This window comes from Schistocerca cancellata, chromosome 3 (assembly GCF_023864275.1).
Source record: "Schistocerca cancellata isolate TAMUIC-IGC-003103 chromosome 3, iqSchCanc2.1, whole genome shotgun sequence".
Classification (NCBI taxonomy): Eukaryota; Metazoa; Arthropoda; class Insecta; order Orthoptera; family Acrididae; genus Schistocerca; species Schistocerca cancellata.
In genome coordinates, this window is record NC_064628.1 from 923204583 (window position 1) to 923220143 (window position 15561).

Consider the following 15561-nt stretch of genomic DNA (forward strand, 5'->3'; position numbering starts at 1 on the left):
CGAATCTCTAAAGGGGCACATATCGAACATTTGTGAATGCCTAAAAAAACTTGAGTTTTTGTACGTGTGTGCAAACCATTTTGAAAATATCTCAAATAATAAAGTTATTGTAGAGCTGTGAAATCGCTTCAATCATTTGTAATAACCCTGTATAATTACGGAAACACGGTTGTGGTTTGAGCACACACAAATTATTCTTGTTTAATACCCAAAAATGTTTCGGCTAAGTTTCACCATCGTCAGTGAGTATTTTCTTACTATCACATACTGATGTTTATGTGGCTCTTTGACATTGAGCACAGTTTATATTCTGCTGCAGTGTGTCATTTTTTGTTTCCGCATTTTCATGCCTCTAGAAGGCGTGTGAAGTCTGCTTTCTTGCACACACTGTATGTCAAACTTTACATACCCATAGAGGCATGAAAAAGCAGAAACAACAAATGACAAACTTGAGCAACATATCAGCTGCACTGAAAACATGTCAGATAGCCACATAAATACAAGTCTGTGATAGTAAGAAAATCAACACACTGACGATAGTGAAACTTAACCGAAACAGTTTGGCTGTTAAATAAGAATAATTCTTGTTCGCTCAGGGCGAAACAGTATTTCCATATGTATACAGGGTGGACTAGAACTCTGCCAACAAACTTTCAAAAGTGCTACTACGGACCAAAATAAGAAAAAAAGTCTATTAAACATAGGCTTTAAAGTGAGTACCTTAAGGTCTAGGGGCTTCTGTTCATCTCCACTACTGTAAAACATCTCTTCTATTGAACTGTTCATAATATGCACATTTTAGGGACCATGTTTACTGGACTTTGGTTTCCTTGTTTTGGTCCATATTACCATCTCTAAAAGTTTGTAGGCGAAGTTCTGGTTTACACTGTATACTGGACAGCAAATACGGACAAAAACTGAGCTGCAACAACAAGGTGAATGAAGACTAATAATTTGAGAAGGTGGCAGGGGTAAAATACAGGGAGCGAAAGGCTATTTACAATTGGTACAAAAACCAGAGGGGCATGAAAGGGAAGCAGTGGTTGGGAAGGGAGTGAGACAGGGTTGTAGCCTATAGCCGATGTTATTCCATCTGTATATTGAGAAAAAAAAGTAAGAATTAAAATCCACGGAGAAGAAATAGAAACTTTGAGGTTTGCTGATGACACTGTAGTTTTGTCAGAGACAGCAAAGGGTCTGGGAGAGCAGTTGAACGGAATGGATAGTGTCCTGCTTTTGTTGAACATCAACAAAAGCAAAACGAGGATAATGGAATGTAGTCGAAATAAATCAGGTGATGTTGAGGAAATTGAGAGAAAGTACAAAGTAGTAGATTTTTGCTATTTGGGAAGTAAAATAACTGATGATGGTCGAAGTAGGATATAAAATGTAGACTGGCAATGGCAAGGAAAGCGTTTCTGAAGAAGAGAAATTTGTTAACATTGACTACAGATTTAAGTGACAGGAAGCCCTTTCTGAAAGTATTTGTATGGAGTGTAGCCATGTATGGAAGTGAAACATGGACGATAAATAGTTTAGACAAGAATAGAATAAAAACTTTGGAACTGTGGTGCTACAGAAGAATGCTGAAGATTAGATGGGTAGATCACATAGGTAATGAGGAGGTACTGAATAGAATTGGGGAGAAGAGAAATCTGTGGCACAACTTGACTAGAAGAAGGGATCGGTTGGTAGGACATTCTGAGGCATCAATGGATCACCAATTTAGTACTGGAAGGAAGCGAGGAGGGTAAAAACCGTAGAAACCAAGAAATGAATACACTAAACAGATTCAGAAGGATGTAGGTTGCAGTAGTTACTCTGAGACGAAGCAGCTTGCACAGGTTAGAGTAGCGTGGAGAGCTGCATCAAACCAGTCTCTGGACTTGAAGACCACAACAATTTGGGAAAACGATTAGTACAAAAAGTATTCTTTTTGTGAAAACAAACGACGGCATTCGTATACAGCACAGTGCTGAAAAAACTGCGCGCTGAAGCGCGCCAGCGGCGTGCGGGAAGTTTTGGTTTGGGACAATCGTTGCACCCCCGATCGCTTCGCAGCGGGGTTTGCTCGCCGGAGCGGAGTGGGGGGGACACACCTTGTCACTCACTGTCCCGCACGTGGGCAGCTGTGCCCTCTATAGGCTCACCTCGCTAGATGCAACGCCACCTGGTAGGCGAGAGTGCCTGCGAGGTTCTGTCGCTCACAGTCACCCCAACATGAGGCTCTATCAGAAACCACGTGCACGGAACGACCAACACCTACACTCTTCAGTATTCTGAACGAAACTTTTCAGCGAAGCACAAGAAAACTGGAAATTCAAGGCCGTTTACATTGCCATCCCCACGAAGCACGTACATTCCCCGCACACGCATTGTAACATCACGCATGCGACAGGCAGCGACTGCACATGTCAAACACTTCACTCTGTATAAAAGTAAACGATTACACTTATCCATCCACTAACATTTCACTTTTTTCTGTCGCAGAGTTTAAATAAAAACATATCCTATACTCCGGTTTTGACATATGGAAGTTTCCTTTGGTTGCAAGCATACGCGTCAGCAAAGGTGAGGGAAGGGGCACCTGCCCCCCGGCCCCTTCCCTCCTGGAATACTTACTTCTAGAATGAGTGGGCAACCAATTTTCTGAGATGTGACATGTTTTTCTGTATCACTTACAAAATTTATTTCTTGTGGCATGACACGTCTAGAAACTGACCAACTCATTTATATAAAAATAACCAATTTTCGAGTCTTGCCCACATTTGGATAAACTTCTGCGGACGCCCGTGGTTGTATGTTAGGAACTCTAAATCCTCCAACACCCATCTCTGCCATTTCCGCATGTATTTGCCTGAAAATCTGGAGTACAGACCTTGGCTCTGTGATTAGTCACAGTATTCTAGCAGCTCGTTCTACCTTTATGGGTATTAAAACATTTGTGAGACCTCTGAACAAAGTATCAAAATGAAAACGTGTACAGTGTCCAGACGTTTCTTTTTTTTTTCAATCTGTCGCCCTCTAACCAGGCGCGGGCAACAGTAAGCTTTTTGTGGTGAGCTCAAATGTCAAAGAAAGTACGGCAAAGCTTCACAGATGTGCCAGCTAGTGAAAGAATCGCCTGAAATCAGTCAGGGAAAAATTGGAAAACGCAAATCCGGATGGCCGAGAGGAGATTTCAAGTCGACTCCTCCCGATTACACATCCAATGAAGTCTCCGACGCGTCATCTCTCAATATCTCCTCAAACACCAATCGATTAATCTGAATTTAGTATTTCCGTGAATCACTGACAGCGTGTGGCGGAATGTTTCCCCAATCATAGTCATTCAGATCACCTTTTTTTTTTGTCAGTAGAACCCCGCTATTCAGTACGTAAATTCCATTCCACATCTGCACGACCAAATCTGTCGCCATTCGTTAGTCTATAAGAAGAGCCCAACATTTTGCAGGAAACAGTAGTGGGTTTTCGCTTCTCCTGTATCGTTGACGATTCATCTTTCGCTCAAATATAATATTTATCTGGGTAGAACCCGAGACCCTATCGTTAGAAAACAAAACCGCTAGAGGATTAAAGTAGAATGGAAAGTATCGCTGAGAACATGTCTGAACATGAAGCGCACAGATCATTTCCCGCTCAGAGTCTAAAATTACAGCACTTCTACATCATTGTAAGATGTTTTAACAAAGGAGAATTCACATTTTTCTTGACAGTTTATTTATGGTATAACAATGCACTATACAACTGTCTTCTAAATCAAATTCTGCGCCCTACTACATTCTCTCGCTTACTTAAGAAAGTTGCGCAGAACAGACCAGAACGTATGGTCCCATGCGCAGGAAACGGAGCGCGGTTTTCGAAGTTTGCATGGTATTTTGGAGGTGCACCTTGATTAAGTACTGCGCACCCTATTGACACTTTTCGGGACTTTCAAATAGACACCACACTCATGTGCGTCTGGCCAGAATTGCTTTAAGAAAGGCCAAATGCCTTCAGCTGCCGTTCAATGAAATATGCATATCTAGTAGGATGTACGGTTCATTGGAAACAAGCATGAATTTAGCGGTTCTGCGTAAGTGCCGCAATAGGAAGCAAAGTTCACATGCGATTGTATAGTGGGGGTTCGGGGTGGCATATTCTCGACGTTTCACGCTGCGGGAAGCTATAGTTGTTATACCTGCACAACCCGTTCTAGTGATTCCTTGACGCCAACTTCAGAATGGAGTTAATTGTTGCCAAAAAAACGAGTTTATGAGATTATGACGACTGTAAGGTACGACGATCAATTTAAAGGCCACTTTGCTCGAATCTTTCGTATTTGCGGTATGTATCCCACTGAATTGCCGCACAAGTCGAGACAGATACTGCAAGAAAATGAGAGAGAGAAGGTTAAACACGAAAGACAAAAAGCATTGGCTGTTGTGACATTATCCTACGCGGGCGTTGCGGACCTGTTGCCTGGCTTTGTGACCACGTTCAAGAATATTCTTCATATGACCATTTTTCCAAATACATGCGTTCTTTAGCCAGTATTCTTGGGGTAAATAACGTTAGTTATAATTCATCTCGCTTAGTCGGCTTTAACACTTTCAATTTGCGTTTATGTCGTTTGCATACAACCCCAACATCGAATCCACTGGTTCTAAGCGTATCTATCATTGTATTTATCAACCTTGGCATCCAGTATATAAATCACTATTGTTACTGTCAACGCATTCAATTGTTAATGTGAACAAGAGCACTAATCTTTTGCATTGAAATTACAGCAGACCTCCTTACATAAAGATTTACAAAGACAAGAACGTTTTGTGTGTGAATATTTCAGTATGGCAGAAATGACGACTGCACAATATTTGTTTCTTCTGAGGCATACATAACGTACTTTTGTAATCATCGTTGTAACTATACGGGATGTAAGTCGGGCGAACGACTTACAATGTTTTGGGAGGCGTTTATGGAAAAAAAATCCACATAAATCACACATACCTGTATTTCACCGAGAGATATGATGTGCCTCTGAGCATCACGGAGTTGCACCTGGATATGGATATTCTGAAAAAAAATAAACATTGAAATTTCGATTACTTTCAGGCGTTCTCTAATGCTCGTACTTAAAAAATGTGTTTAAAACTATTTAAAAAAAACTTACGGTTGGATCTTCATTTTTCTTCTTCACCATCACCTGCAAACAGCGTTTTATTAATGACAACGTAGACAAGTAACCACAAAGCAAAACAAAAAAGGTGTAATGTCACAGACAGTAATGTAACTACAATACATGACAAAAAAGAACAAATGATACAATTTATGCTAATGCATTACACGATGAAAAGTTGAAGTTAAGGACTGATAACTATAGTCTTGTCAATTAAAATTTGGTAAAGTAACGTTGAGTACCGCACTTTACGTCGCGTGCTTCCTTTACACAGAACTAACGTGAAGCTTGTGTTTGACATTTATCTCCTAGACACTGCACATCTTACACAGATCTACTATGGACACACTACTTTCATTCATATGTTACTTATATTGTATTCGTAGCACTGTGAGCAAGTTGTGTAGCGTCCTTCTATTCCTCAAACTTCTGCAATCTTATTACAGATGGCTGAATGTGACCTTGATGGCTACTAAACATCCGTTTGTTAACTCAGATATGTTTATAAAAGTTTTAAGTGGAGTCCACGAGTTATCTTAGTTGTTCCTCAAGGCGTCGTCATATTCCAAAAGTTTCGAAAAGTACCTTCTTTAGTCATGACTCCTACTGTAACAGAACCATGTGTCGCCAACTTATAACTTTAACGACAGGATACTAATGAGAAATATCCAAATACGCACGACTTTATTTCAAATAAGACGCAGAGTTATGCAGGGCAGTAAGTTTTCTAGTTATCTTGCTTCAATGAGTGCACTACGCGGTCACATAGAAATCAAACTACTCCGCAGCTAACAACGATTAAACAGACAGAAATTGACTCCTGTATTAATGTACAGTGTACAGATCAGCGAGCGCGCATTACTTTCTCGCGGCTGAATATGTTTTTCATTGTGTTTATTGCGAACTATCACCAAGAAGTGCGAAGACGTAGTTCAGCAAGTGCGCCTGTGTCTGACTTTCCGGAAAACAGCTTAGCGAAGTAAAGAAGCTCAAATAAAACTTCATTTCTTACCTGATGATTCAGGATAGCAATCTTGAGCTGATTCTGGATATGCCTAATATCTGCCTGGAATGCTTTTGACACTTCCATTTTCACGTATCTACACAAAATCACTCACTATTTTAAATGAACACATCAGTCTTCCGAGTCGGCGCGATGCAACACCACACCGCCAGCCTGAGTGCTTTCTAAAGGTGGCAGTGGTAGGCATGCCGAAGCACACAATAAAGAAATCGACGCATAGTCGTGCGCCGTCCTAGTTTTAGAATAAAATGTTTGTTTTATGTTCGGTGGGATAATTTTACATTTTAAAATATCATAAAAATTGTAAAACATTATTAATACTTTATTTTTATTTAAGTAAAGACGTTAAATACTACACCTTTTAGCGATCGGCCTGAGAACCAAGTTTTGTGGCGACGTGATGTGTAAGTACGTTGCCGACAACGACTACGTCATGAAAATGTTGTCGGTTGTGATACGGAGCACGAAAGGTTAAAAAGTGGTACGTAAAGATTACATATGCATGTTGGTTACTGCATATTATTAAATGCAAATTTTAATGTTTTAAATGTAGCTATTGTGAGTTGACTGTCAGTACTGTAAAAGAAATTTCGATTCTTGCACACAACATAACCTCAAAAACTTGTGTTTTCTGGCGGGTGTGTGATTCCTATTTACATTTTTGGTTCCTTAATCGAAAACAGAGGCTGAAGGAAAATCTGTGGAGTCTTTATTTTGTTACAATGGCGAAACGAATTGCATCTTCGGACTTAAACCATGATAACTGGGATAAGGAAGACAAGCGTGAAGAAGCGGGAACATTTCGCAAAGCTGATGACAGTACCCTTCAGTCACGAGTAATAAGACAGGCTAAACGTAGATCAACATCAAGCCCTTATAGTTCTTCAGGTACACCGCCGAAAACGGTAAGATGATATAAACATATCTGTTTTATTAATTACCTGTTAACAGAATAAGAATCAGTTGCGTCTTCAACGAAGATGTGTGGATGCTTCTTATGATTTTTTAACTGCGTTTGCAATATACTTTCAGCTTTGTGTGTTTACAAATTTTATTGGCTAATCTTAGTATTAATTACGTCCAAACATTTGATATTTTGGGTTTACTGAATGGCATGTAAATAAGTGTGTTAGTTTGAAGTTATATCCAGTAGATTCTGAAACAGTTTTTACTCTTCAGAGAAATAGACATTGTAAAACTGTAATAACTTAAAATATCGGATAGCTATTAACAGAAAAGCCAGATGCTTTGTACTTTGTGTCTGCCTCTCTTCTGTAGAAGATATCAAATTAATACTGTAGCGAAATATTTTTGTAACTACCAGTTTAGGAAGTCTGAAACATTGGAAGTGTTGTATGCATGTATCATTGTAATATTGCTCTGCTAACACTCTCTGCCAAATAACAATATTAGTTTCTGCCTTTCTTCTATTGAGCTGTATTCACAAAAACTGTAGGGCTAGCATCAGCAATCAAATATAGTAAAAACAATTCCTATTAAAACTTCCAAAGCTTTCCGTTGCAGTGACGTATTGTTGAAGTACAGAATGAGAGAAAATACTTGTCAAAACCAGATCTTACGTTTTTCATGAGCATTTAGAAAGGGTGTAAAGATTGTCAGAGTTTAATGCTCAAACTGTGTTTGATACTCATTGAAACCTAAATATTATGATGATTTGTTTTAAGAAAACATTAAATTTGACTTGGAACCCAAACACTTACAAGCTCTAGGCCTACATGAAACGAAAATGACCCAAAATGAGTGAAAAGTCAATCAGTTTAGTGGATTGTGCATTGAACTGAACTTGAGTGATGCTTCATTAGAGACTGTTTGAGCAGCACTGAAACTATATACAGGTATATCTTGTTTTTTTGTTAGTCTTCGCTTAGTTCCTAAAGTGTGCTCAGAGCCTCAGCAGTGATAGCCTTCAGTAAATTACAATAAACTGTTTATTAAGAATCAGTATCCTTTTCACAGATGATAATGTGTTTTAAACTCAGTGTGCATCCTTTTTAACAACTTCACATGTCAGAATTATTATGAGAGGATAGTTGCTACTCATCATATAGTGGAGGTGCTGAGTCACACATAAGAATAATAAAAAGAGTGGCAGAAAGTCGACCTATACACTCTCTCTCTCTCTCTCTCTGGGATGCTGTCCCAGACAGTTAATGTTGGTGAACGTTCTGACAGTCTTTTTGTTGTGCCCATCTGTGACTCAGCATCTCTGCTTCATGGTGAGTAACAACTATATCCTTGTCATAATTTTGTCTTATTCCATCTCAGATTTTCCATAGTTTTATTAAGAAATTATCAACATAAATATAATTATTTTTTATTCTGTGGTACTGGCATGTGAATAAACCTATGTCATAAATTGTATTGTTTGTTTTTTCCATTGTAACAACCTTGCACTTATGTTTGGTAGCAGGACGAAGAGGAGTATTCGATACTAGTTGTTGACTTTTACGAGTGGTGTAGAAAACATGACACAAATTATGTAAACAACATGGTGACTGTAACATGATATGTAGCCTCCCTCCTCCCAAATTAACTTAGGTACATATGTCACCACAACCAGATTTTTTTGCAATCACGTTCGTTGGCTTCACCAACTATCAACTGGACTGTAAAAATACACACTATAATCAGCTGTCAACATTATGTCACTGATTGGAGCCGACAACTACTATCAAATATCCCTCTTGACCCTGATAATGTGCTACTCTTGAAATCTTGGGTGTAGTCACAGACTGATCTTAACAGACTTGAGTGTTGGCATTGGCAATGAATGTGAATTTAAAATAAACGTTGAGGTAAAAGATCTGTAGTGTAGTTTGTTGTATGTTTAACACACTTTTCAATATAAATCACTAAAACTGCAAAGTGAATTCAGAAAATCTGTATTCCATAATAGATGAATTTCCAGTTGGGTATTTTGGTACACATTGTATCAAATATCACACTACTACTATGAAAAGTGGAAAGGGGGTCAGTGTGGAACCATTACCCAATTCAGAGCATATTTCTCTGTTAATTTTGAGACCAGTACTTGGTTTTAATTATTCTGTACTCAGTCATTGAGTACAAACACATGAAACAGACCAGTATAATTTTGAAAAGTAATTTACTACGTAAGTGAGACTAAAACTGTGCCACTGTGCTGTGTAAGTTGGCATTAGTGTTTTTCTGTTGTAAATATTTTCTCCTGTAACTTTTTAAAATCATTGTTTCTGTTTCCAGTGAATAGCAAACTCATATATTGAAGAGCAATGCATAAATGCTTTCTCATTTTCATATACAGTTTGAAATGCTTCGTTACTGTACAGATCACAATAAATGTGAACTGTACTTTTTTAACAACATGGTTCATATTTAACTAAACAATTTTATCACAGTTTTAGTCAGATTATTTCTACTGTATTTATTTACTTAGCTTGTAGTGGTAAACTTTGTGTTAGTATACATTAAGTTACAGATACATAAGTCAGTAGTATTATGGAAAAGTAAATAAAGCATAAATTGTGAGTATAATACAGCGTGGTACCACAGTTTAATGTAGAAACACAGTATTAAATTTAATTTCTCAATCCATTCAACAGCATGTAGAGTCAAGTTTCAGGAAATATTCGCATCGCCTGGATATAATGTGAAAGAATATTCCTGCAAATGTGGGATGGTCTAATGTGTCTTGCCACAACTGATAGATTTATTGGGCAGTTTCAGTCTAGTCAGATTGTCAGAAAAAAGCCTATACCTGCAAAAACAGGGAAGAATTTATTTATTTATTTATTTGACTTGTTCACATGATTGGAAAGATTGGCAAGCCAAGTTTTGCCAACAAAAATTAATGTTGGTTAAACTTTCTGTTGCCGAAAAACTTTGAAAATTTTGGACTTTTCAGTTTTTTTTTTTTTTTCCAAAAGATGCTCTTTTCGTGCACTCCTAGCACTTTGGCATCTAGTTACTTTTCAAAAGGGCACAAAATTGTCTATGAATTTAATTACAAAAACTTTATTTCTACACACAATGCCAACGGCACTACAGTCTGTCAAAAAAATCAATTTTTCAAACTTCATGCAAAATGCCAAGGGACCATGTTTCTGAGCTCTTTTACTTCAATTTCCATTTATATAGTAGAAATGCATTATATGTTATGTTATACATTGGAATCGAATATCACTTATCACAATCTCCCACAAAAAGGGGAGAAAATGTGCATTTCTCTTGCTTGTGTGTTTCCATGACCATGTTAATTTATTTCATCCCTCTTGACTGCAATTAGCACACACTTGCACAGGAAGCTTGGCTCAAAACATTTCATTCTGGTTTTGTCCGCCCCTGGCTTCGCAGCATCTTACACTGAATCAGACCTATTATAAGTATCTTTCATCCTTCAGCTTAACAACAAAAGAAACAGTGACATGTTTTGCCAATTTATATATGACAATGCAGATTTCAATGTAAACATTCAAGATGGACCTGGTACTTTCTATGCTCTGATAGACATAATGTGTGTTACTCCCCATAATACATTTCTTCCTGGAAAAAGTATTGAAAAGTTGAAATGTCCTCCCTCTGCTCAAGTTGATAGTGAAGCTGGAAAACTTGACTGACAGACATTCTACAGAACACAAGTTGTGAGTAACATGCAGGACATTAGTGCAGAAATTGAATCCTACTGTGAAGTGAGCGGTGTAACTTAGAACAAAACATAAACTGAAGTAGTTGTCACATTGATCGATATGATATGAACTTGGAAAAACTTGCATGATTGGTTTTCACTACTGCTTCCCTTCACTGAATGTGATTTTATAATTTCCGTCATCAGAGTGGAGAATCCAAATTGTTACATGCATCACAAATAGGGAGTGAAAGGATGAAAAGAATTGTTGATGACAGTTAGCAGCATGTAAAGTTCCATAGAAAACAAAAAGTTGTGACTCTCCTTCCTGCCGTCAATATTATAAAAGTTGAGAACACTAAAGTTACTCCGGTTTGTCCAAAAGATTTGTTTAATGGAAAGAGATTTAAAAGCACTTCTGAAATATGAACTAGCTACTTGAAAAAGGCGTGTGAAAAGCAACAAAATCTTCATTCTATTACATTTTGGTCCCAGTGAAGGATGTGGACTTTGGCATTGAATAAATTTTTTATCGTTGGTGGATGGTACCTTGTACACAAAGTAACTTGGCCTCAAAATGTTTCCTTCAAATCAGTAGTCCAAAGTTACATTTATTACCTGCAGTGACATTTTTTAACTTCATTTGCTATTGTATTTGATGGGTAACCATGCAAGGGAGAGCAATGTAGCACAGTTTGTTGAGAGGATGCATAGATGTAGAAAACGTTCTTCGGTTAAGTTGTAGTTGAATCATAGATGGTAAACTAAGTCCCTGAGACAAGTTTTGTACAACGAATGAAAGAATCACTTGACCACACATCTTAAAAAGGAATGTCAAGAGTGTAGCATTGAGGTGGACTCAGTACAAGATGATGCTGACATTATGGGTGTAATATCTGCCATTTCAAGAACTGATGATTGAGGAAGTGTGGTCAAAGTGGGAGAAGTTTCTGACCTTGTGTACAACTGGTTTAGGACAACCCAGATTAGACACATTTGGAGGTCTCTTCCATTTGAATATGTGGAAAACTTGGTTTCAAGTGTGCCTCGGAGATGCCAAGCAGTTATCAACACTGTAGTTGACTGGATGTAGTATGAATTATATAATTCATTTTTCTTTTGTTCATATATGATATATGTATATATTTTAGTTTGTTGTCAAATGTATCTTTCTACTGATAAACCCAACCATAACCTTACTTAACAAATTGTTAACTTGGTTTCACTTAGACCTGTTATACGCTATGACTTCACTGTCACCTCAAATTTGACCTTAGTAGATATAACATTTTTGTCAACTACAATGTACACACACCCTCCTGTTGTGCCTAATCTGTCTTTTTGATATACATTCCGTGAATCACTAAATATCTTGGAGCTTTCTGCTTCGGGTTCCAGCCAGCTCTCAGTCCCCAGTGTAATTTGAGCATGATAAGCTTACAGAATCACAATAGATGGATGATCAGGAACCACCAGATTGCACATGGAGTAATTTAATACCACAAAATGAGATGTTCAATTCCAGTATGTAATGTAGTTTGTAAAATATGTCTTACTATATAAACAGAAGCGGAAATAAGCACTCAGAAATTAGGTATTTTTTCATTTTACACAAAATAGGAATACACTGGGTGTAGAAAAAGCTGAAGTAATCAAATTTTTACAGATTTTTGTTTTATTTTAAAAAGGAAATGTATACCAAAGTGCTAGGAGGATAATAAACTGAGATTTTTTAAAAAAAACTCAAAAAAGTGTGAAATTTTCCAAGGAACCCCCCCCCCCCCCTCCCTTACAGAAAGTTCAGTGGCCGACATAAATTTAGTTTGCAAAACTTGGTTTTCCAATTTTTCCAACCATATGGTTGAGTTAAAAAAACAAAATATTCTACCCCACCTTTTGCAAGTAAAATCTGATATTTGACTGGACTATTTGTTCCATATTAAATCCTTGCATGCTTTCTCTTTTGTGCAGATTATATTAGCCATCTTCCACATACTTAAATGTACATCAAAGTCTTCCATCTTTAGTGCAGGTGTATAGGTTAGTTTGTACTCGTGGTAGTGGTGTTGCTGGATCCACATTTCCCATCTACAGCATGTATCAAATGCTTTCGCAACAAGTTCTGTAGTGGTGTGTATTGCTGCTTGTTGGTATTTTAGCCTTTTGGATGTAATACTTGGGTTATAGTCATGTTTTCTACCATTTCAGTTAAAGGTAGACAGAGATTTTTACTCTAATGTGATTTGTCAAAATCATGTCAATAGCTATCAATTCTTACGATGCTCGCAAAACTTTTATATCAAGCCATCACTTCTGTTTCAGGGTGAGACAAAAAGTGTGTTTGCAAACTTCAGTGGATTTAAAATGCCTACCAGTACAAGTACAGTCACCTTCAATTTCGGCAGTGGCGGAACAGCAGCAGCTGACGGAAGTTCATCATCAAAAGAATCTTCCAGTGCCCCTATACAACAAAAAAATGGAGTTTTGAAAGGAAGTTCAAATGAAATGTCTACTAGAAAGGACGCTGAAGGTAAAAATGATATGGACAGATACACTAAGAAGCCAAAGGAATTTTATGCAGATTTGAGGGCGCTTAATGAATGTGTGTCAAAGTGGATAAAAATGCACGTGGAAAGAAATTCATGTTGTATACTTACACCAGTGTTCAAAGACTATGAAAGACATCTCAGTGATCTAGAAGACAAGTATAAAACATCAAAAAATGTTGATACAGAACCATCCAAGAAAGAAATATGGAGTATACCTGCAGCACCTAAAGACATTAAAAGTGTTGCACAAGAATCGTTTAATTTTTCTTTTGGATTAAAAAGTTCTGGAGACAAATTCAGTTCAAGTGGTTATTTTTCGACGCCCCCTATAACAAAGACATTAGACAGCAAAAATGTCCAGGAAGAGCCCTCTAAGACTCCAAGCAGCTCTGTTCTGTCTCCATTTAACCAGAAACTTGTGTCCCCAACACAGGCTTCAACATTGTCTTCTTCTGAAGAGAAGAATAAGCCACCATTGCAGTTTTCCTTTGGCAGGTATGATTCTTATTCACAAATTTATGAATGATGATTATTTGTAATTTTATTTTAACCTGAATAAACAAAATAAGGAAAGAGTCTAAAGTCTAGATCAGGGCCAGCATGTGTTGACGGTGTTTCTGTACTGCTCATAGGTTGACATTGCTCAGTGTCCCATAGCCATTGGCACGTTACTTTCGTGCAACCAACGAGACACAAGAAAAGAGGCAGTGAATCGGAAACCATTCTCTTCACCCTTGTCACAAATATTTGATTGTTTGTTTCGAATATGTCACAAATTGTGGGGCTGTTGCTTCACTGGGACCCAATAACAGGTTTAAATTGCTGTGTTGAAATGGGCAGCAATTAAATATATAATCTTGGTTGTCACAAATATTTTATCATTTATTCCGAATGTGTTAGAGATTGTTGTATATTGACATGGAAATATTGTATTATACCTTTGTCTCTTGCTTTGAAACATGTCATCCGTCAGCTGCTCTCTTATTGACTGCATAGAACAGCAGCTAACACACCTTCATTGTTCCCATCATACCCCTTGGTGAGCATTGACAACACTGCTGCACGAAACATGTAAATACGCCACTGGGCCTGATCTAGACTGACTGGCAAAGCCAGTGGGTATGATGTGTTCAGAAAAAAATCGGCTACTTTTTGAACATTTAAAGCAGTTATTTCAACTTTATATCATGTACCACAAAATATCTTTGTTCAGGGTTGCCACAAGTTCTGAAAATTATGGAACATCAGGGAATTTCAAATGACTCAGGAAAATGTGAAAAGAAAACAGTGGAAAATCTCATTTTTGTCTTGTGTCAGTAGATAAAATGATCTGTTTTACTGAGATGTCGAGCATCAGTGCTGGCTGGGTGCTGCTGAGTACATGCGCTGCTTCCCTACTCACTCATTCCTACTGTTTCTCCCCTTCCTACCACTCCCCTCAGCTTGCAGTCAGCACTGCCACCACCTCTTGCCACTAGCCTAGCAGCTGCCAACAAGAGGCAAGGAGGTGTGAGCAGTGGTTGGTTTGGATGTGATTCTCGGAGACTGTAGACGCAGCAGCTGGAGACAGAGAGAGAGAGAGAGAGAGAGAGAGAGAGAGAGAGAGTGTGTGTGTGTGTGTGTGTGTGTGTGTGTGTGTGTGTGTGTGTGTGTGTGTGTGCGTGTGTGCGTTTTTGCGCGCGTGCGCGCGCGCGCAAAGTCTATTGCCGTAAATTTAGTTGTGACAGTGTGATTGTCTTATCTATATGCCTGTCTGCGGCTCAGCGGTCATCTTTACGGTAAGTTGCTACTCATCGTTATCAACATTATTATTATTATTATTATTATTATTATTATTGATTCTCAGAGTATTCGTGCAAGTTATGTGTTGCATGGATTGATCACCGCAGTCTCACTTCAACAACATGCTATCTGTGACTCGTGAATAGCTGGCCATATGAGTGGATTTCCACGATGGTCCAAAACCGCATGCCATTTCTGTGGGTGTCTAATGGATCGGGTCTTCCAGCCAGAAGCCCGGCGTTTCCCACTAATGTGCAGGCCCTGCCTGCTCGATCTAGTCTCACCGATCTGCCCGCAAGCTGGGTCTGTTTGTTTGTGGCGTAATGTGGTGGATATTCGTGATTTATCCACAGGTCCGGGATTTCAGTGCTTCTCAACAGGCCAGAGGCCAAGGGGATGGATTTCAGGAATTGCAACTGGCTTG

General features: G+C 38.3%; 2 protein-coding genes across 4 annotated transcripts in view; one reads left to right on the plus strand and one right to left on the minus strand.

Annotated features, from left to right (window-relative positions):
• LOC126176000 (PHD finger protein 21A-like) overlaps window positions 1-6604 on the minus strand; it is a 120276-nt gene extending 113672 nt beyond the window's left edge. Inside the window, exons 1-4 of one of the 3 annotated variants that reach the window (XM_049923114.1) lie at window positions 6541-6604; window positions 6171-6414; window positions 5153-5185; window positions 4990-5055 (exon numbers count right to left, since the gene is read on the minus strand). In XM_049923114.1, coding sequence (XP_049779071.1) covers window positions 4990-5055; window positions 5153-5185; window positions 6171-6248 — 177 coding nt within the window. In that variant the 5' untranslated portion in view covers window positions 6249-6414; window positions 6541-6604. Of the gene's footprint in view, window positions 1-4989; window positions 5056-5152; window positions 5186-5400; window positions 5576-6170; window positions 6415-6540 lie in introns of those variants that run through there. The other 2 variants (XM_049923115.1, XM_049923116.1) reach the window with 2 other exon arrangements.
• The window catches only part of LOC126176001 (nuclear pore complex protein Nup50), a 37214-nt gene continuing 28200 nt past the window's right edge, over window positions 6548-15561 (plus strand). Inside the window, exons 1-3 of the mRNA XM_049923117.1 lie at window positions 6548-6663; window positions 6866-7087; window positions 13129-13850. Coding sequence (XP_049779074.1) covers window positions 6905-7087; window positions 13129-13850 — 905 coding nt within the window. The 5' untranslated portion in view covers window positions 6548-6663; window positions 6866-6904. The remainder of the gene's footprint in view (window positions 6664-6865; window positions 7088-13128; window positions 13851-15561) is intronic.